At 46.7% G+C, this 23,289-nt stretch overlaps 1 protein-coding gene across 3 annotated transcripts in view; it reads left to right on the forward strand.

Moving 5' to 3' along the window:
• Positions 1-23,289, forward strand: part of sh2d5 (SH2 domain containing 5) — a 110,781-nt gene that overhangs the window by 56,124 nt on the left and 31,368 nt on the right. For all 3 annotated transcript variants that reach the window (XM_038821755.1, XM_038821753.1, XM_038821756.1), the window contains 2 exons: positions 4,662-4,925; positions 19,623-19,788. In XM_038821755.1, the coding sequence (XP_038677683.1) occupies positions 4,662-4,925; positions 19,623-19,788 (430 nt within the window). The remainder of the gene's footprint in view (positions 1-4,661; positions 4,926-19,622; positions 19,789-23,289) is intronic.

The raw sequence follows: 23,289 nt of genomic DNA on the forward strand, positions 1-23,289 counted from the left end.
CATCGGCCTCACTCCTCACCGGACTCCCGGGTCTTCTGACACACAAAATATCATCACCTCAGGACCACCCCCAGCACCTCAGACATCATGTCTGAGAACCCCAACCTCCTCAGTCTTGGACAAGCCCAGAACATGTAGATGTGATTTATGGCCCAGCCCCTGCGCAACGCCCACACCTATCCTCCACCTCTGCAAAGAACTTATTCATCCTCGCCACCGTTATGTGGGCCCTTTGCATCACTTTAAACTAAATGAGGCTAAACCTCGGACACAACGAGAACGCGTTCACCCTCCGCAAGGTCTCCACCCACGTCCCGGCCCCCACCTCTCCCATCTCCTCCTCCCATTTGCGCTTAATCATAGAATCTACAGTGCAGAAGGAGGCCATTCGGCCCATCGAGTCTGCACCAGCTCTTTGAAAGAGCACTCTACCCAAGCCCACACCTCCACCCTATCCCCATAACCCAGTAACCCCACCCAACACTAAGGGCAATTTTGGACACTAAGGGCAATTTTAGCATGGCAATCCACCTAGCGTGCACATCTTTTGGACTGTGGGAGGAAACCGAAGCACCCGGAGGAAACCCACGCACACACAGGGAGAACGTGCAGACTCCACACAGACAGTGACCCAAGCCTGGAATCGAACCTGGGACCCTGGAGCTGTGAAGCAATTGTGCTAACCACCATGCTACCCCTTAATGTCCTGCACCGGGCCATCCTCCCTCTCCATCAATGCCTTCTAAATAGCCAATACCTTCCCCTCCCCTATTTCATCCTCCGACAACAGCTTGTCTTGCAACACTGGAGGCGACAGCTCCGGGAAGGTCAGCACCTCCCTTCTCACAAAATCCCGAACCTGCAGGTACCTAAAGCCATTCCCCTTCGGCAACTCATACAATTCCTCTAACTCCTCCAGCCCCGCCAAGTTTCCCCTTATAAAGAAGTCCCTGAAGTACTCAATCCCCACCTGCCGCAATCCCCGGAACTTGCGTCCAGCCCCGCCGGCACAAACATATGGTTGTCGCAAATCGACGACCACAACGACGCACACTCCAAGTGCTGCCTACACTGCTCTCACACCCTTAAAGCCGACACCACCACTGGGCTTGTGGAGTACCTGGCTGGTGAGAACGGCAAAGGCTCCGACAAAGCCCTGAAACTCGTTCCCCTACATGATGCTGCTTCCACCAGTCCCCAGATCGACCTCTTTTCAACAGCCCTTTTACTCACCATTGCAATATTTGTCGCCCAATTCTTATCTAACTGTAGTCAGAAAATAACCTGTAAAAGCATCTCTTCCTCCTTCTAGATCATTAACTGGTGTCCCCCAAGGCTTTTCCAATGCCTTTTCTTATCCTATTTCTCTTTCACATGCTACATTAGGGTAAAATCATCTGAAAAAAGTCAGTTTTCACATGTACACTGACGACATCTAACTTTACTTCACCAAGACTTTTCTCAAATTCTGCAGTTTCCCAAAGTTATCAGACTGCTTGTCTGACATCCAGTGCTGAATGAGAAGAAATTTTGTTAGCGATCATGATGTCATATTTGACCCGAAAGATAGGTTTCCAGCCCCATATTTTCACAATTATTAATACCACCTGTTGCGATATGCATGTACACATCAATGTATATAGTGATCTATCAACGTACATAGTTATTGGTATGACCTTTGACCAGTAGGTGACGATAGAGATCCACTATGTGACTGGAGAGATCAAGCAGTTGGTAGCAAGTTGTACATGAGGATAATCGCACTAGACGTAGCTCCAGGAGAATTCACTGAACTCCTTTATTCATTACTGTCTGAATCACAATTCTTTCCAAGTGTTGATCTTGTTAATAAATCATCTTACTAGTCAAAGAACCAGATGTTCTGTGTACATCTGTACTATGGCCATAATACAGAACATAATATGGTACCAATTGTTGAATAATTAAAGATAACAAAGGAGAAGATGGGACGAAGCAGGCTGAAGAATGAAAAATAAAATTCTTCTGCATACCTGGTAAACTATGGGCAGCTGAAATGCAACACTAGGAAAGACTGTGAAGTTATTCGACAGCGAAGTGGAAAGCAAAAGCTTTCATGAAGTAATACAGTACTTTGATTGCAATTGCTCCCCAAAGAAAAATGAAAAATTCGAGTGTGATCTCTTTTGCATGTGCATTCAGACGGCGGGCGAATTGTTCGACAATTTTTTAACCGACTTACGGTTGAAGGCGCAGCCGTGCAACTTTGATACTCTAATGTCGTCGATGATCCATGATCAGATCTTATTCGGGGTATCAAATAACAAGTACTCGAGAGACTGCTGTGGGAAGATCAGCTTCAACTGCAAAACGCTGTCGATATTTATCGTGCCTGTGAGCTAGCTGCACAGCAGATTAGTGCACTCAATCTGAAACATTTCGGCACCAATGTGGCAGAAGATGCAATCGCTATAAGCACTGTGACGCAGTCAAAAAAGAAACGTGGTCGCAGTGTGGGCAGCCATTTGGGTGGCTGACCGGGTCTGCCATTTTGTACCAGTAATGCGGCAATCGACATTTGGTACGGTGGTGTCCTGTACTTGGAAAGTGTGGCAGCACAAGTCACTTTGCTAGGCGATGTCTCTCACATCCAACAGTTGACCAAACAGGACCAGTTAAAGAAATATGCATCGATGACCAAGGCTGCTGAGGACATGATTTTGGCTGAGGACACGCGTCATCCTTTTAAAAAAAAAAAAAAATTCTGGCATCCAATTAATTTTTTCCACTTCAGGGGCAACTTAGCATGGCCAATCCACCTACCCTGCACATCTTTGGGTTGTGGGGGCGAAACGCATGCAAACACTGGGATAATGTGCAAATTTCACACAGATACTGACCCAGAGTCGGGATCAAACCTGGGACCTCGGTGCTGTTAGGCAGCAGTGCTAACCACTGCGCCACCGTGCTGCCCTGACACGATTAGTCCTAACACTCAATCTGGCAAATTTTTCCTTACCATTTGCAGCCATAGTGATGTGGATGCGAATGCCATAGAAGATAGATGGACGATTCTTTTGATGGTTAATGACACACTAATCAAATGTAAGTTTGACACAAGAGAAAGGGCCAACCTCATCACTTTGTCAGCGTTAAAAGCGCTAAAGATTAAACCAAAAATGGTTCGTCGGTCAGTACTAATGAAGGACTATAATGGTCATCAGATCACATTATTAGCATGTGAGCATGCAATAACTTAAAGATAGACCGTGCATGATTATGTTTTCCATAGTGGAGACAGAACGCGAATCGCTCATAGGAGTGGAAGCGTGTGAAGCGTTTGGTCACGTTAAGCGGGTATACACTATAAAAAGCATGGCATCCTGCCAGCATGCATCCGTAGAATCTATCATAAAGGACTTTCAGGGGATCTTCCAGATTACGTTGTAAACCTGACAGATTGAATTTGTAGTGAACTGTGGACAGTACATGTCTAAAGTTATCATGCATATCATGTTTTGTAAAGTGCAGTTATATTTGTAAATGATAACACTTCCAAAGGAAGGGGGATGTGGTTATATGCATGTGTACATCATTGTATATAGTGATCTATCAATGTATACAGTTATCAGTACAATAGGTGGCGATAGAGATCCACCATGTGACAGGAGAGATCCGACAGTTGGTAGTAAGTCATATATGAGGATAGTCCCACTGGAAGTAGCGCCAGGAGAATTCACTGAATTCCTTTATTCGTTACTGTCTGTATCACAATTCGTTAGTTATCTTTCCACGTGTTGATCTTGTTAATAAATCATTTTACTAGTTAAAGAACTAGATTTTCTGTGTGCATCTGTACTACGGCCATAACACAAAACAAACACCACCTACTTCCACCTCCAGAATATCATCTGTCTCTGTCACTGCCATAACTCTTCTGCTGCTGAAGCCCTTTTTTTTAACCTCTAGACTTGACTGTTCCAACATACTCCTGGCTGGCTTCTCACATTCTTCCTTCCATTATCGTGAAGTCATCTAAAACTCTGCAGCCTGTTCCCTTTCTCAAACCAAGTCTTGTTCATCAGTAACCCCTTTCTGACCCACATTGATTTTGGATTAAGTAACATCTTGATTCTACAATTGCCATCCTGTTTTGAAATCCCTCCCTTTCCAAACACTGTTATCTCCAATTCTGGCCACATGATCATCCCCAATTATAATCATACCACCATCGATGACCATGTCTTCAGCTATGGGATTCCCTCCCTAAACCTCTCTGTCTCTCTATCTCTTTCCTCCTTTAAGACGCTCCTTAAAACGTTCCTGTCATATCAAGCTTTTGACCAGCTGTCCTAATGTCTCCTTATGTGGCTCGTTATCAAATGTTGTATCATAATGCTCCTGTAAGATGCCTTGATACTTTTCATTACATTAATGGAATTAAATAAATACAAGTTGTTGCACTTGTAATGTGTAAAGATTACTAGTATATAGAAAATTCAGTCTATTTATTAAACAAGTTTAAAGGCCCAGGGCTAGGAGCAGTTTTATATCAGTCCAAGTGCAATGTCGTATTAATGTCATTGAAGTAGGTTGTTTGGACCAGCAATTGACTCGATTAGTGCTTTGAATTTGAGTAGTTGTCTTCAATCTTCTGTCTAACAGAGTTCTTTCCACTGTAGGCGACCATTCTGAATTTGCAGCTGTGTCGGTTGTTCCAGGTTGCTTCCTGTACAAAATACAGGAGAGAGCAACAGAGCAATGCATCTGCCATTCACCACCCTAGTCAGAAAACACATCTAGAACCAGGTTCTTCAGTACCAACTGTTTCTACAAGATATGTGAGAGAGTGCTATGGAGAGATGGAAGTTTCCTTGAATGTCAGTGCCTTGGTGTCCTTCAAGAGACCGTCACGACAGGAGGAACCCAGACCATCAGAAGAAATAGTAAGGCAAAGTGATTGGATGTATAGTAACAGATTGATATTTTCACAGTGCTGTAGATGTCATTAACTTATCACAAAAAATCTGAAAAGTGTACAATAACAGTTAGCAAAAAGATAATGAAGTAACCTATTTCAGAGATAATGAAAATATGTTTAGATTTATAGCTATTACTAGTTTATATTCAACTGGAATACATGTGTTTAGAATGCCCGTTAGAACAGATGATTAATTCACAATTGCTCTCAGGCAGTTAGGAACTCTTGGTTCCTCATTTACAACAGGGTTGGATAGACATAGGCTCACAATTTCATTCCTCCTGTAGAATGAGATAACTGCTCTACAGGAGCACAACCCCTTAACAACAAAGTTGCAGTCATCCCACCTCCTGCACAGTCATTGAGAAACGATGTACTTTTCCTGGTGAAGGTTTAAACTACTAAATAATCTACTACTTGCAGGATACTGAAGAAACCATTAAAAGTGTAAAATATGGGTTCTGTACCAGTAAAGCATCTGCACATGATACTACAAGTGATTTTAAGCTATGTGCCATAAAAGGTTGTGAATGTTTCACCTGAAGCTTGCCTTTTACATATGACTCACTTGAAAGAGGCACCACAACCAAAGCATTGCTTTCAGGCCATACATTTTTCTTTGTACTTTTTTACTATCAAATTTGCTTTCAGTAGCTACTAATTCCTTCAGCATCTCTCATGAACATCTGACTTATTAATTAATTAATTTAATATCGAGCAGTATAGGTAAATTATATTTTCTTATCCGGTCCCGCCAACTGATCTGGGAGGTGGTAGAATCCAGGAGAGCTGGATCAACTAAGTTTTTAAAAAAATGTTTTTATTCTCCTTTTTCACATTTTCTTCAAATTTACACCCACCAATACCGAATACAGTGTCAATCCCCTTATCAACAACAACAATCCCATTCTCCCACCAACCCCCAAACAACAGCCCACATGTCAACATAAACATCAAATAAAAAAAGGAATCAGAAATCACCCATAGTCACCATCAACATACACTGTTCTCCCACCACCCCCCAACAACCCCATCCCCCTAATGTTCGATGTCATCCAATTCTTGAAAGTGCATAATGAATAACGCAGCTGACTTGTAGAACCCCTCCATCCTTCCTCTCAGTTCAAACTTAGCCTTCTCAAGAGTTACGAATTACAGGACACAGGGTGGAGAGGATGACCTCTACCTCAACAGGATCGGCCTTCAGGCGATCAACAAGACGAAGTCTACATCTGCCTCCGCACTCACTTCCAACCCCGGCTGATCCAACACCCCAAATATGGCCTCCCGAGGGACTGGGTCAAGTTTCACGTGCACCACCTTAGAGTTTACCCTTAAAAACCTCCTTCCAGTAATCCTCCAGCTTTGGACAGGACCAAAACATATGAACATGGTTTGCGTCCCCCCCCCCCACAAACATTCACACACATCTTCTACCCCCTCAAAGAGCTGGCTCATCCTTACCCTTGTGCAGTGTGCTCTATATACCACCTTCAGCTGCATCAGCACCAACCTCGTGCACAAGGTGGAGGCATTCACTCTCCGGAGCACCTCGCACCAAAACCCCATCTCCATACCCTCTCCCAACTCTTCCCCCCCACTTTGCTTTGATCCCTTCCAGCGGTGCCTTTTCCTCTTCCAAAATAGCCCTGTAAACTGCTGACATTACCCCCTTCTCCAGGGCAGTGCTCCCTGTCGCCAGCACCTCCTCCAGCAGTGTGGAGGCCGGATCCACCGGGAAGCTCTGTATCTCCTTCTCGGCCATGTCTCGAACCTGCATGAATCTAAACATTTCCCCCTGCTCCAGCCCATACTTCGATCCCAGCTACGTCAATCCTGCAAACCGACCCCCAAGAAACAAATGTTTTAGTGCCCTAACTCCGTTCTCCTCCCATCTCTGAAAATTCATATCCCACTTCCTTGACTCAAATCTATGATTCCCCCAAATCAGCATTTCTCTTGACCCTGCCCCCAAACTGAAGTGCTGGCGAAACTGCCTTCAAATTCTCACGGTTGCTATTGCTACCGGACTCACTGAGTATTTCCCTGGGGCCATCGGGAGCGGCGCTGTTGCTTGCGTCTTCAATCATGACCCCCTACACAAACTCCTCCATTCTGACCCACTGTGAATCCACCCCTCTGACCCAGCTCAGCACCTTCTCCACGTTCGCCGCCCAATAATAACCCATCAGGTCCGGAAGACCCAACCTCTCTGACTGCCTTCCCCTCGTTGCAGCACCTTTCTAACTCTAGCCACCTTCCCTCCCCAGATGAAAGAGGTAATCATTCCTGCAATCTCTCTTTTTAAAAAAAAAAGCCTTTTGGCAGGAAGATTGGCAGGCATCAGAAAATAAACAAAAATCGCAGCAACACGCTCATTTTAATTGCCTGTACCCGACCCGCCAGCGACAGAGGGAGACCATCCCATCTTGCCAGATCAGCTTTTACCGTCCCCACCAAGCTAGAAATGTTGCACCTACGGAGCCTCCCTTAATCCCGAGCAACCTGCACCCCCAGATTTCTAAAATGAGTCCCTGTTCTATGGAATTGCAGCCCCCCACCCCTGCCCTCACCCCCACCTCCCGAGACACCACAAAAGACACACTCTTGTCGAGATTTAATTTGTGCCCCGAGAAAGGCCTGAACACCCGAAGCAGCTCCAATGTTCCCCTATTGACACACTCGGTTCCGACATGTATAACAGCAAGTCATCGGCATATAAGGACACCCTATGCTCTCCCCACACCCCCAACCAATACTGGATCAACTAAGTTAAAGTAAGTTCCAGAGGAATGAATCCCCAATGTGCCCTAACTTTTAGAATGTAAAGTACACTGCTCTTTATGATCATGGGTCATGCAGAGCCCCTAAAAAGACTCTCGTGATTCTCCCCACATCCGGGCGACAAGAAGAATATTCACAAGGACAAAATGGGTTGCACTCAGGGTAATTTCAGCCATACCTAATCTTTCTTGAAAACTCCTGGAGCATTGCAAGCGAATCCTGTTTTAATTGTTATGGGCTAGGGTTTAGAGAACCCCAAAGTGTATCATAGAACGTAGAAAAATACAGCACAGATATTGGTGCGCCTCTGGTTCGGATGCAACCCGTCCTGCTTGTACAGGTCCCACCTTCCCCAGAATGGGCTCCAATTATCCAAATACCTGAAGCCCTCCCTCCTACACCATTCCTGCAGCCACATGTTCAACTGCACTCTCTCCCTATTCCTAGCCTCGCTATCACGTAGCACCGGCAACAAACCAGAGATGACAACTCTGTCTGTCCTGGCTTTTAACTTCCAGCCTAACTCCCTAAACTCGTTTATTACATCCACACCACTTTTCCTACCTACTTCGTTGGTACCAATGTGCACCACTGATGCGACCATCAATTCAACCAAAGACACGAGTTGGAGTAAACTGTGGCTTTAATCGGCTTACAACTGACCCTGTCTGCGACTATGCTGAACTGAAGGCGGACTCGCAGGACCGCAGCACTTATACTTCCTGAAGGGGGTGGAGCCGAGGGTGGAGCCCTGTACATGCTCCTCATCTCTCTCTGTGGGCAGAGCCGCGCAACGGTTCACAGATGGAGCCCACAGGGACACAGTAACGTACAGTGTGAATTATAATGGTTTCACATTCACCCCCTGTTAAAATATCAAGTCCGGCGGGGGTGACGGGTGTACAAGTTCAGGCGGTCTGGCGCCCGAATCGTGCGTTGCGACCGACGAAGCACCGGTGTTGCAGCCGTCTCGGATGGCTGTGGAAGGATGTTCGCTGTGGGTCCAGGTGGTGGACCGGGGATGGTTCTTCCTGAGCTTCGTTCCTGCGAACCGGTGTGTCGGGTGGAAGGGAGCGCGGGAAGCAAATAGGCGCAGGGCATGGGAAGTCGTGTGGGGTGTAGCGTGGGAGGTACATCGGCGGTAGTGGTAGTAGAGCCTGCGGGTGCCAGGTCCCGGAGGGAAACGGTGTCCTGTCGGCCATCGGGGTGTTCAACAAACGCGTAGTGGGGGTTCGAGTGCAGGAGTTGGACCCTCTCTACCAGGGGGTCGGTCTTATGTGTCCGAACGTGTTTTCGGAGGAGGACAGGGCCCGGTGTCCTCAACCAGGGCGGAAGCGAGACCCCCTTAGTAGTTCCCCTAGGGAAGGCAAATAGGCGAGAAGGCAAATAGGCGATCATGAGGAGTCTGATTCGTGGCCGTACAAAGGAGGGACCTAATAGCATGGAGCGCATCGGGGAGGACCTCCTGCCAGTGGGAGGTCGGGAGATTCCTGGACCGTAGGGTCAGTAGGACGGTCTTCCAGACCGTCGCGTTCTCCCTGTCCACCTGCTCGTTCTCCCTGGGGTTATAGCTGGTAGTCCTGCTCGAGGCGATGCCCTTACTGAGCAGGTACTGACGCAGTTCGTTGCTCATGAAGGATAAACCCCTGTCACTGTGGACATAGTTGAGGAAACCGAACAGGGTGAAGACACTGTGCAGGGCTCTGATAACTGTTTGGGAGGTCATATCGGGGCATGGGATGGCAAACGGGAAAATTCATCTATAACTTTGAGGAAATAAATGTTGCGATGAGTTGAAGGGAGGGGCCCTTTGAAATCGATGCTCAGGCGTTCAAAGGGCCGGAATGCCTTTACCAGATGTGCCTTGTCTGGTCTATAGAAGTACAGTTTACACTCTGCGCAGATCGAGCAATTCCTGGTGATGGCTTTAACTTCCTCAGTGGAGAAGGGCAGGTTGCGGGCCTTGATATAATGGGCGAGCCGGGTGACCCCCGGATGGCAGAGGGCATTGTCGATCGCCTGAAGACGGTCGTCTTGCGCGCTGGGGCATGTGCTGCGGCACAGGGCATCTGGGGGCTCATTGAGCTTCCCAGGACGATATACGATATCGTAATTGTAGGTGGAGAATTCGATCCTCCACCTCAAGATCTTGTCATTTTTGATCTTGCCCCGCTGCGAATTGTCAAACTTGAAGGCAACCGATCTTTGGTCGGTGATGAGGGTAAACCTCCTACCTGCGAGGTAGTGCCTCCAGTGCCGCACGGCTTCCACAATGGCTTGGGCTTCTTTTTCGACTGAGGAGTGTCGAAGTTCGGAAGAGGAGAGGGTTCGGGAAAAGAAAGCTACTGGCCTGCCTGCCTGGTTCAGAGTGGCAGCGAGAGCGACCTCTGAGGCGTCGCTCTCCACCTGGAACGGGACGGACTCATCTATTGCACTCATGGCGGCCTTAGCGATGTCTGCCTTGATGCAGTCGAAGGCCTGGCGAGCCTCGGCTGACAGTGGGAAGAGGGTGGCCTTAAATAGTGGGCGGGTTTGGTCCGCATACTGGGAGACCCACTGGGCATAGTACGAAAAGAATCCGAGGCACCTCTTGAGGGCCTTGGGACAGAGAGGGAGTTGTAAGAGGGGGCACATACGGTAAGGGTGGGGTCCTAGGACTCCGTTTTCCACGACGTAGCCGAGGATGGCTAGCCTGGTGGTGCGAAAAACGCATTTCTCCTTATTATAGGTGAGGTTGAGCTTTTGGGCGGTCTGGAGAAATCGGTGGAGATTGGCGTCGTGGTCCTGCTGATCATGGCCGCAGATGGTGACATTATCCAAGTACGGGAAAGTGGCCCGCAGCCCGTACTGGTCCACCATTCGGTCCATTGCTCTTTGGAACACCGAAACCCCGTTTGTGACGCCAAAGGGGACCCGGAAGAAATGGAAGAGGCGGCCGTCTGCTCAAACGCCGTGTAGTGGCGGTCCTCCAGGCGGATTGGGAGCTGATGGTATGCGGACTTCAGATCCACCGTGGAGAACACGTGGTATTGTGCGATCTGGTTTACCATGTCCGCAATCTGGGGGAGGGGGTACGCATCAAGGTGCATGAATCGGTTAATGGTCTGGCTGTAATCAACCACCATCCGGAGCTTTTCCCTGGTTTTGATAACGACCACCTGAGCTCTCCAGGGGCTGTTACTGGCCTCTATGACTCCTTCACGCAATAGGCGCCGGACTTCAGATCTGATGAACACCCTGTCCTGCAGACTATACCTCCTGCTACGAGTGGCCACTGGCTTGCAGTTGGCGGTGAGGTTAGAGAAGAGTGAGGGGGGGGTCGACTTTCAGGGTTGCTAGGCTGCATATAGTGAGTGGGGGCAGGGGCCCGCCGAAGCTGAGTGTGAGGCTCCTGAGGTTACACTGGAAATCCAGTCCTAGGAGGAGCGGGGCGCAGAGGTCTGGGAGCACGTACAATTTGAAATTTGTGTAATTGGCACCTTGTATCGTTAGTCGCTGAGGTGCGCCCTTGTATTTGGACTGATTGCGACCCCGAGGCGAGAGAGATTGTTTGCCGCGTTGGGAATACCGGGAACGAACAGCGCCTTACCAGGTCCGGGTGAACGAAGCTCTCGGTGCTCTCGGAGTCGAAGAGGTACGGTATCTCGTGGCCGTTGATCCGGATGGCCATCATGGAGCTTTTGAGGTGCTTGGGCCGCGAATGGTCCAAGGTGACGGCGCTGAGTTGAGGGTAGACGGCGTGGTCGGCGGTGCTGCAGTGGCCCCGCGATGACTGTTCGAGTTGGGTAGTGGGTGATGGCCAAGATGGCCGCCCCCATGGATCGCACGTGGCGGGCGGTGAGGAAGATGGTGTCCAAGATGGCTGCCCCCATGGATCGCACGTGGCCGGCCGCGAGGGGGAGGATGGCCAAGATGGCGGCCCCCGTGACTCGCACATGTTGTGTGGAGGTGGAGTCGGCAGACACGCTGCCACGTTACGTGGTCTGCGAGCCTGAGAGTCGGAGGAGCGAGTGTTCGAGTTGGGGTTCGAGTTTTTGTATTTGGCCAGGCAGACCTTAGCGAAGTGCCCTTTTTGCCCGCAGCTGCTGCAGGTCGCGTTGCGGGCCGGGCATTACTGTCGGGGCTGGCCGCAAAAATGGCATAATAGTCCTCCGTGGTGGGCGGGTGGCCGCACGGCGCAGGCCTGGGGCTGCCTTTGGTCCGGGGTCCACGATGGAGTCGTTTGATCGGCCAGGAGCGCAGTTAAGCTTTGGAAAGCGACCTCTAACAAGGTCGCCAGTTTTACCGTGTCCTCTTACCGTGGGTCCTTCTCAAGAAGACGCTGCCGCACATAATTTGATTGGACCCCCGCAACGTACACATCTCGGACGGCATGTTCTATGTGCTGAGAGGCTGTCACAGCCTGGAAGTTACAGTCGCATGCTAGGGCTTTGAGGTCGCATAGATAGTCATCTAGCGACTCCCCTGAAGATGTGTCGCTCGTAGACTTTGTTCACGGGCCGCAGGTACAGGCGGTCGAGCATCGCGAGGGCCTGAGTATAAGAGTCAGCTTCATTAAGTTGAGTAGAAATACCATGGCTCACCCATGCGTGGAGGAGACTGAGTTTCTGTTCGTCTGTAACAGAGGAGGTCGTCGATGCAGCCAGGTAGGCCTTGAAGCACTGAAGCCAATGCAAAAAAATTTCCTTTGCCTCTGCAGCCTGTGGATCGAGATCCAGTCGGTCAGGTTTGAGGGCTGATTCCATAGTAGTTCTTTCAGCCGATTAAATTGATGCGACCATCAATTCAACCAGAGACACGAGTTGGAGTAAACTGGCTTTAATCGGCTTACAACTGACCCTGCCTGCGACTATGCTGAACTGAAGGCGGACTCGCAGGACCGCAGCACTTATACTTCCTGAAGGGGGTCGAGCTGAGGGCGGAGCCCTGAACCTCCTCCTCATCTCCCCCTGTGGGCAGAGCCGTGCAACGGCTCACAGATGGAGCCCACAGGGACACAGTAATGTACAGTGTGAATTATAGTGGTTACACATTCACCACAACCACGACTTCTGGCTGCTCACCCTCTCCCTTAAGGATCCTGAAGACACGATCCGAGACATCCCTGGCCCTGGCACCCGGGAGGCAACATACCTTCCAGAAGTCTCGCTTGCGACCACAGAATCTCCTATCTGTTCCCCTAATCATTGAGTCTCCTATCACTATTGCTTTTCTATTCTCCCCCCTTCCCTTCTGAGCCCCAGAGCCATACTCAGTGCCAGAGACCTGGCCACTAGGGCCTTACCCTGGAAGGTCATCCAAAACGGTATGCTTGTTTTCAAGGGGAAAGGCCACGAGGGATCCCTGCACTGTCAGCCCGTTCGTTTTCTTTCCCTTGACTGTAACCCAGCTACTCTTGTCCTGTACCTTGGGTGTGGCTACTTCCCTGTAACTCTTCTCTATTACCCCCTCTGCCTCCCGGATGATCTGAAGTTCATCCAGCTCCAGTTCCTTAACACGGTCTCTGAGGAGCTGAAGTTGGGTGCACTTCCTGCAGGTATAGTCAGCAGGGACACCAGTGGTATCCCTCACCACCCACATCCTACAGGAGGAGCCTACAACTGCCCTAGCCTCCATCCCCTCTTACCTGCACTGTGGACCAACTGGAACTCCGCCCTCCGACTCTGCTCCCAGTCAGCTGTACTCTATGTAAACTCCTGGCTCCCTTCACGCTCTTTAAGGAATTGTAGGAAATGAAATGAAAAGGAGCACCTTACTCCCTCCTCACCTAACTCCCTCAGTCACCAAACTCTCACTGGAGCACTCAAATGCACCAGAGAAATTAGCATTTATCTTTAAAGTCAAATCCTTAGTTCAATCTGATCACTGAGTCCCTTGTACTTCTCCAGCACATGAGCATTGTTTATCACAGCTTTCAGGCAGTCAAATGCCTGTTGAAACTCTGCTGTCCACTGAAATTTTTGACGTTTCTTGAGCAAGTCCGTCAGTGGAGCAATCGGGCTACAAAACATTTGCACAAATGTTTGATCAAATCCACTCATGCCAAGAAATCGCATTCTTTCCCTTTGTCTTGAAGGTATTGAAAACTCCTCAATAACTTGGTTTCACATCCCTTGTGACCATTCGACCCTGTCCGATTGTACGGCCAAGGAAAGTGACCTGGCTTTTCCAAATTCACTTTTGGTGAGGTTTATCATCAAACCCGCCTCCTGAAGTCGATCGATAAACTCCATCAGATGTTTTAAATGTTCTTTCCGTGTCTGGCTGAAAATTACCAGATCGTCGATGTATACTGCGCAATTGGGTAATCCTGAAACAACCTTGATAGTTAACCGTTGAAATGTGGCTGGGGCATTTTTCATGCCAAATGGCATAACTTTGAATTGGTATATACCACCTGGAGTTACAAAAGCTGAAATCTCCTTCGTCCTTTCGGATAAAAGTACCTGCCAGTAAGCTTTAAGTAAATCCAGTTTGGAAATAAAAGCTGATTGTCCCACTTTCTCAAAGCAATCCTCCAAACGTGGGATAGGATAAGAGTCCGTTCTTGTAACTGCATTAACCTTTCGGTAGTCCACACACAACCGTTGGGTACCGAATGGTTTATGTACCATCACTATGGGTGAGCTCCATTGACTGCAACCCATTTCAATTATGCATTATGCCATTTTTAAGCATACTCTCAATCTCTTTGTTAACCTGTGCCAATTTTAAAGGGTTCAGTCTGTATGGATGTAGTTTGATTGGGACAGCGTTTCCCACATCTACATCATGTATAGCCATTTTAGTACTTCCCAATTTATCTCTACAAACTTGCCCATGTGATATCAATAACTCTTTCAGATCAGTTAATTTTTCCTCTGGAAGGTAACTCAACAATTTATTCCAATTTTTAAGAACATCTTTCTTTTCCAGTGTAATTTGAGGTATGTCAAATTCACAGTCATCTGGATTTGGTTCGTCACTTTGAGTTAGAATCATTAAAACCTCCTCCTTTTTCTCTCCTTCCCTTTCAAAGTACCTTTTAAGCACATTCACATGACACACTGGGTGAGTTTTCCTTCGATCTGGGGTTTTTAACCACTTAATTTCCTTTCAATCTGATAAGGTCCACAAAACCTAGCTTTTAAAGGTTCACCTACAACTGGTAACAACACTAAAACCTTATCTCCACTGGCAAAACTATGAACTTTGGATTTCTTGTCTGCTACCCGTTTCATCACATTTTGTGCAACTTTTAAATGTCTGGCCAATTCACCTGCTCTATTTAATTGTTCCCTAAAATTTGACACGTTATCCAATAATGTAATTTCCGATTTCTCACTCACCAATTTTTCCTTAATCAATTTACGTGGTCCGCTTACCTCATGATCAAAACTTAGTTCAAAAGGACTAAATTTGGTTGACTCATTAGGTGCATCCCTAACTGCAAACAGTACGAATGGAATTCCTTTATCCAATCCTCTGGATAATAGAACATAGAACAGTACAGCACAGAACAGGCCCTTCGGCCCTCGATGTTGTGCCGAGCCATGATCACCCTACTCAAACCCACGTATCCACCCTATACCCGTAACCCAACAACACCCCCCCCCCTTAACCTTACTTTTTTTAGGACACGACGGGCAATTTAGCTTGGCCAATCCACCTAACCCGCACATCTTTGGACTGTGGGAGGAAACCAGAGCACCCGGAGGAAACCCACGCACACACAGGGAGGACGTGCAGACTCCGCACAGACAGTGACCCAGCCGGGAATCGAACCTGGGACCCTGGAGCTGTGAAGCATTTATGCTAACCACCGTGCTGCCCACACGGTAATCTTGACAATAAGCTTTCAACATTGTCTTTAATGTTTAATACCACTTTTCTAACGCTCCATGCGGTTCTGGATGGTACGCAGTTGATTTAAATTGTTTTATTCCTAAGGTATCCATAACTTCTTTGAATAATCGTGAGGTAAAATTTGATCCTTGATCTGATTGTATTTCTGTGGGTAGTCCATATCTAGTAAATAATTTAAGTAACTCCTCCACAGTCTTTTTAGCTGTAATATTACGTACTGGAATGGCCTCTGGAAACCTAGTAGACACATCATTTATCTTTAAAAGATATTGATTCACACTTTTTGTTTTAGGAAGCGGTCCTACGCAATCAATTAGAACCTTGGGAAAGGTTCCTCAAATGTTGGAATGCTATTAAGGGCGCTGGTTTTATCACGGTTTGAGGTTTCCCTATCATTTGACATGTGTGACATGATTGACAAAAATTAACTACATCTTCATGTAGTCCAGGCCAATAAAAATATTTCTGGATTTTAGCTTGAGTTTTCCTTTTTCCCAAATGACCTCCCACTGGTACCTCATGTGCAACTTGCAACACCTTTTTATACCCTACCGGCAATACTACTTGATGAACTTCTGTGCACTTTACATCCGCCTGCATATGTAAAGGTCTCCATTTTCTCATCAAGACATTACTTTTACGGGAATAACACTCTGGTATATGCTCAGATTCTTCCTCTTCCGTGTATTCTTTCTGATACATCCGTTTTTATTTTTATTTCTATATCTTTTTGTTGAAACTCCGCCACTTTTCCTGAACTAAAAATATCTGTCTCATCCTCCACCTGTTCTCGTTCTTTTTCAACCATCAGATCAAAAATCGTTTCTCATAATTGCACTTCAACGTCATCTTCACACTTTGATTTCTCCTCTTGTCTTAAACTGTGACTTTGCGACCTTGTTACTACACAATCTGAAAAAATCCCAGGATATTCGTCCTTCAACACTTCAGTTGTCTGATTTTCCACTAGCTTATCAACCACAGTAGGCATCACTCCCACCTGCGATTCAGCTATATCATTACTCAAGATAAACTGTATTCCTGGACAAGATAGTTACTCTATTACTCCTACTACCACTTCACCACTCTTCACTGGACTTTCCAACCTTACTGTATATAATGGAACACTGCTCCTCTCCCCCTGAGTTCCACATATTACCACCTTTTCTGGCAACATTCTTCCCAGACTACATAATTTCTTACCATTAAAGATTGACTAGCTCCCGTATCTCTGAAAATTGTGACTTCTTTACCTGCTCCTCCTGATACACATGAGTAAACTTTACCCACACAAGTAAATTCTTTAAAGCGATCTGGCACCTTCTTATCAATCACCTCTTGATCAGGCTGTACAATCTTTTGCACCTCCTTTGTTTCACTTGGGCTTTCCTTTCCCACTTTAACAAACCCCACTGTCTTATCCTGTTTTACCACATCAGCCTTCCCAGTGCTTTTCTTCAACCACCAACACTGTGACTTTACATGGCCTAGTTTATTACAGTGAATACATTTGAAACTTTTCATCGTCCTGGATTTCTTTTTTAACCTGAGGTATACTCTCCTTATTATCTCCCATCAGATCATCTTTATCTTTACCACTTGAGTATTTCTCATATCCCCAGTTTCTATCCTTCACAGGCTGAAACTGATGACGGAAACCAAGCTTTGATTTATTAACTAATTCATAATCATCTGCCATTTCTGCTGCTAACCTCGCAGTGTTAACCCTCTGCTCTTCCACATGAGTTCTCACTACATCAGGAATTGAATTTTTAAACTCCTCCAAAAGTATAATTTCTCTGAGAGATTCATACGTTTTGTCTATTTTCAAAGCCCTTATCCACCTATCAAAATTACTCTGTTTGATCCTTTCAAACTCCATGTATGTTTGACCAAATTATTTCCTTAAAGCTCTAAACCTTTGTCGTAGCTTCAGTCACTAGTTCATATGCACCCAAGATGGATTTTTTCACCTCCTCATACGTCTCAGATACCTCCTCCGGTAGTGATGCAAACACTTCACTAGCCCCACCTAACAGCTTTGATTGAATCAGTAATACCCACATGCCCTGTGGCCATTTCATTTGTTTAGCCACCTTCTCAAATGAAATGAAAGTCTTCTATTTCCTTCTCGCCAAACCTTGGTAATGCTTGGACATATTTAAATAGATCCCCAACAAGCCTTCGACTATGACGCTCTTTCTCACTATCCTCATCACTATCAACCAACTGTACGTTTCCCTTTACGTCTGCCAATTTTAACTGACTGTCATGTTTCATGGCCATTTTCTGAAGTTCAAACTCTCTCTCTTTAATTTTTTCCCTGATCTGTATCTTCCTTTCTCTTTCATTTAGTTCTGCTAGGCTATTCTTTCTTTTTGCCTTCCTTCTCTCTCTTTTTCCTCTCTCTCTCTCTTTCTTTTTCCTCTCTCTCTCTTTCGTATTCAAGCTGCTTTAATTCCTTCTCATGTTCCATTTGTTTAATTTGTAACTGAACTTTTGCCATTTCTAATGAGTCAAATTGTATCTCAGGCAATTTTAAATGCTTAGACACTGCCATAATTACCTCACCTTTTAGCATTTTGTCAGGTAATGTTAACTGCAATTCTTTTGCCAAATCTTAACAGTCTGCTTTTAGTCTCTGTCCGTAAGGTACTGCGTGTGACCGTCTCCTCTGAGCCTCTGAAAGAGCCATTGTCCACAACACACTCCCTACTTAAACTGAAATACCACACCTGAAAAGCAACCACAATATGCTCACCCCCTCACTGTCTTTAAGTTCACTAAGCCAAACCAATAGATAGAATTTTATCTTGGACGAGCCCCCAATTTGTTATGGGCCAGGGTTTAGAGAATCCCAAAGTGTTTCATGGAGTTCACCTGACCCACAACTTTTAATAGATTGTGGTATGGGGAGCATACGGCCCACTCTACAGGCGTGGTCCAGCAGAAATGGAAAAGTATTTTTTAAAGCAAAACAATATTTATTCTATGAACTCAAGTTAACCTTTTTAAAACATACAGTGAACAACTTAGCAACCATTAATTCAAATACAACCCCCAAAGAATACAACACTAAGTAATCCTTTAAGCTTTCCTTTTAACATCCATAAGACTTAAAACACCTTTTACCAGAAGCACATCAGGTTAAAGACACTACTGTTATTAGTTTTCAATCACCAGGATCAATTTACAGTCTCTAGGTTACAGAGAGAGACTCTAATACGCCTTCTGGCTTTGACTGCAGCTATCCAGCTCTGAAAATGAAACTAAAACACACCCTGCAGCAAACAGCCTAAAACAAAAGTAAAATTCTGACAGACAGCCCAGCTCCACCCACTCTCTGACATCACTGCAGTAAAAAACACCCATTTCTCAAAGTACTCTCACTACAGATACTTATATACACACCCATTTATAAACACCCATTTCTTAAAGGTACTCTCACATAACATAATGTCGATCTTGCTTCTCGTCCACTCTTATTCTCCAGCCCCCTTTCCCCTCCTTTTGAAGAAGTCTTGGCATTTTAAGATGTCAGAAGTTGACTTGACAAAGAAAATTAAAACTTGGGTTTCAAAATTTTTTAACAAGTTGACTGCAAGTTACAGAAAGGTAACGAGGTTCATGTAACCTTTTTCCAGCACTGAATTCACACAGATTTGCATCAAGTCTGAGTGGTTGGAGACAAATGTGTTTTGCAGGATCCAGACCCTCTTCCCAATGAAAGAGGCTGAGCAATCCACAATCTGCATGCACAAATTCTGATTTCAACTCCCTGTAGAAGTAAACAGGAAATTATTGCTAAAGATGGTATTGGCAATAACTAATGGATTCTCAGAAATGAATCGAAAAACAGATACCCACATGAGGTCAAACATGTCACTGTAAAGTTCCTCATCAGATTCATTCTTGCTGTCATCTATTAATCATAGTATCAAAATGTAGGAAGAAGGGGTTCCTGGCATGACTACCACAATCCACATCTAATGAAAAAAAAAATGATTTAATGCCTACTTGCTTATATTTTTAGACCCAATCAAAAGAATTGGATCCATTTGAAAAATCACTAGAAGACTGTTCATTCTCTTCACTAACGTTAGTGCGAAAGAAAGCCATACGCAACAAAGGAATCAGGTCAGGAGCTTACAGGAGCTCTACTTTCAAGAGGCAATTTCAACAAGCACTAGCAGATGGCTGTGAGTATGAAGCATTTGCATTTTACAAAAACTGGGTGTTGGACAGTTAAAGCTAGGAGCATCTAGTAGGCTTTTCATTATTTTTTAAGGACACAATCTAATGGAAACGTTTCTAAGTGCGCAAATTAATGGTCACGCTGCGCCCAAAAAACAGTTTGTCACAACGCAACGTGGCCGATAGAAGACGGGAGAGCCCTCTCACAGGATCTACGTGGCTCGCAACGCCTCGCGAGATCTAACACATTGCGAGGCGTTGTGATGTAAATTCTGCCCATTATCGGTGGGATCACTTTATAGCAAATCTGCATATTAAAGCGAGTCAGCTTGTCTCATTTTAATGTGCAGATTCCTGAGTTACCTGAGGCGTGGGGTTAATCTCCCTCGTCTCGGAGACCTTGGGTGAGCGCCGTTCAGATCTCCAGAAACGGGGGCCGAACAAAGAACAATACAGCACAGGAACAGAACCTTTGGCCCTCCAAGCCTGTACCGGTCATGATACCACCCTTGGCCAAAATCCTCAGCCCTTCTTTGTGCCATTACCCTCTATACCCATCCTAACCATGTATTTGTCAAGATGCCTTTTGAACGTCATTAATGTATCTGCTTCCACAACCTCCACTGGCAATGCGTTCCAGGCGTCCACTGTGTAAAAAAACCTGCCTCGCACATCTCCTCTAATCTTTGTCCCACGAACCTTAAACCTCTGCCCCCTGGTGACTGACACCTCCACCTTGGGAAAGAATGCCTGCCCATCCACTCTATCTGTGCCCATCTTGTAGACCTCTATCAGTTCACCCCTCAACCTCCGTCATTCTAATGAAAACAGTCCGAGTCTATTCAGCCTCTCTACATAGCTAACACCCTCCAGACCGGGCAACATCCTGGTAAACCTCCTCTGCACACTCTCCAAAGCCTCCACATCCTTCTACTAGTGTGGCAACCACATTGCTAGATGTGTGGACGGAGAATACATGGTAGTCAGAGCTGCCAGGACCGGCAGAAAGATAAGCAAATTACTATGGACGCTGGAATCTGAAACAAAAACAGAAAATACGGGATAATCTCAGCAGGTCTGATGGCATCTGTGGAGAGAAAAGGGAGCTAAAGTTTTGAGTCTGGATGACGCTTTGATAAAGAGTCCTCCAGACTCGAAACATTAGCTCCCTTTTCTCTCCATAGATACTGTCAGACCTGCTGAGATTATCCAATATTTTCTGTTTTTGTTCTGGAAGAGAGAACGCTGCCCAGGGCAGCCGATGAACTCATCACGAGCCATGGGCTTGCACATAGCCCCACCAAAAGAAGACAGTATGATGCAGCTGAAGACAGTATGATGCAGCTGAACTGTGTCACAGCCTCAAAGGCGTTGAACCCGGTCACACTGCAAGTGAACGGGCATCTTCTGGTGATGGAGATGGACACAGGAGCTGCTGTCTCCATTGTGCACCAAAGATCTTTCACCAGCTTCGTGCAGGGATCTTACCACCGACATTGGGAGACACCAAGGCCAGGTTGGTAACCTATACATGTGATCTACTGAGTATCGCGAGGGCCACTGTGACTCCGGTGACACATGGAGAGCAATCGGTCAGGCCACCTTAGTCGTGATGCAGGGACTGGGACCCAATCTGCTGGGTCGAGACTTGTTGCGAGTCCTCCATTTTGATTGGCAATAAATATTCTGGATGAGCTTGTACGAAGTCCTGGGCAAGTAGCCTGAGGTATTTCAGGAGGGTCTGGGCAGAATAAAGGGGATCAAGGCTCGTATATACGTGGACTCAGAGGCTCAATCCAGATATTTTAGGACAAGACCTGTTCTCCAAGCCTGACTCACCAAGGCTGATGCAGAGTTGCAGCGCCTACAGGATCTGCACATGGAGAACCTGGTGCTTAGACTGGTGAATTATTATGGGAAGTTAATCTCAAAGTTGGCCACCCTGTTGGCACCCCTCCACATACTGCCAAAGAAGAACTCCAAGTGGGTTTGGGGTGCCTTACAGGAAGAAGCATTCGCGGGGGTGAAAAATCGTCTATCATCATCGCAGCTCATCACTTATTATGAGCCAGCTCAACTGCTAGTCGTGACAAAGCTTTGACAAAGAATCATCCGGACTCGAAACGTGAGCTCCCTTCTCTCTCCACAGATGCTGTCAAAACTTGCTGCAATTGTCCAGTATTTTCTATTTTTGTTTCAGATTTCAGCATCCATAGTAATTTGCTTTTATCTTAAGAAGTGGGAGCCCACTCTACATAACACCCAACCAGAGATGTCGATGCTTCTGCCTTACCAGGAAACCCATCCGAAAGTGGCCCATCAATTGAACCAGCAGGAGGACAATGACCACAGCTCAGATATGGACACAGAGGCATCTGCGCAGACGTACAATGTTGTTTCCGGAGCCGAGGTTCCAGCAATAGCACTCCGGAGGTCGGCCGGAAAGAAGCGGTGGACCAACCGGTCGGTATATAGCACCTGACACAAACCCACTGCAGGCAGAAGCTCAGCTTCGGGCAAGCGCGCCGGAGGCCCCTACAGACACTGGCAGAGGGGAAGCTTTCGGACTTTGGGAGCAAATGCTTCTTCCTGTAAGGCACCCAAAACCCACTTTTGGTGTAGCCCCATGAGGCCCACGGGGAAACCATTATCGACCTCCTTGGGGCTCATGGAGTACAAGCTTCCCAGGAAGAGGACAAAGGCCTGCCCAGATGGGGATTGTTACAGCTAAGCATAAAAGCCAGCCCGAAGAGGGACCAACATGTTGGTTGACCCAATGATTGTAGATAGTTACTGCCATGGCTATATTATTGTTAAAAGTAAAATAAATCTTTTCCTTCCTACCACTTGCTTCCTTGGTCATTAAAGACACCATGGCACAGACAATGGTGGACCTCCAGGACTGGCAGCGCCAGGTAATTCTGCAGCTCATTCCAGCTGCTCCTTATCCCCTGGAGCCCATCCTGGGGCCTTCCACCAAGGAAACTCTGGCAGTTTTCAGCCCTTCAGAATCCCCCCTTTCTGACACCGGCACACCTTGGAGCAAGAGGCAAAACAGGGTGAAACTGCAACACCAGGAATTCCCGAAAGTCAGCTGGGTCACTCCAGATCCACGCCCACCAAAGGCATCTCAGGTTTCAGGGTGCGGAAAGCAACAGGCCACCTCCATCACTGATGTGCATCTTGGGGACCCACCAAGACCTAGCAGTTGGCCTGGTAAGATTAAGGAGTTCTAGGTGAACAGAGTGGGCACAGGTGAAGTTAGGCACCAGTAGTTGGGGTTTACTTGATGATTCATTGTGTTCTCTCCCGCTGTTCATGTGCAAAGCTCACATGTGCCCCATCGATGGAAGCAAATCCCACTGCCCTGTCATCCTGATGTGCTGGGTTGAGGTCAAAGTTGATGTACTCAGCGAGCCAGGCATACAGAGCATCTGCGATCTAGGTTGCAAAAGATGGGTGTCCTACTCTTGAACCTGTCAAGCATCCCCCTGTTGCCTGGCTCA

The sequence above is a fragment of the Scyliorhinus canicula genome, chromosome 16 (genome assembly GCF_902713615.1).
Source record: "Scyliorhinus canicula chromosome 16, sScyCan1.1, whole genome shotgun sequence".
Taxonomy (NCBI): domain Eukaryota; kingdom Metazoa; phylum Chordata; class Chondrichthyes; order Carcharhiniformes; family Scyliorhinidae; genus Scyliorhinus; species Scyliorhinus canicula.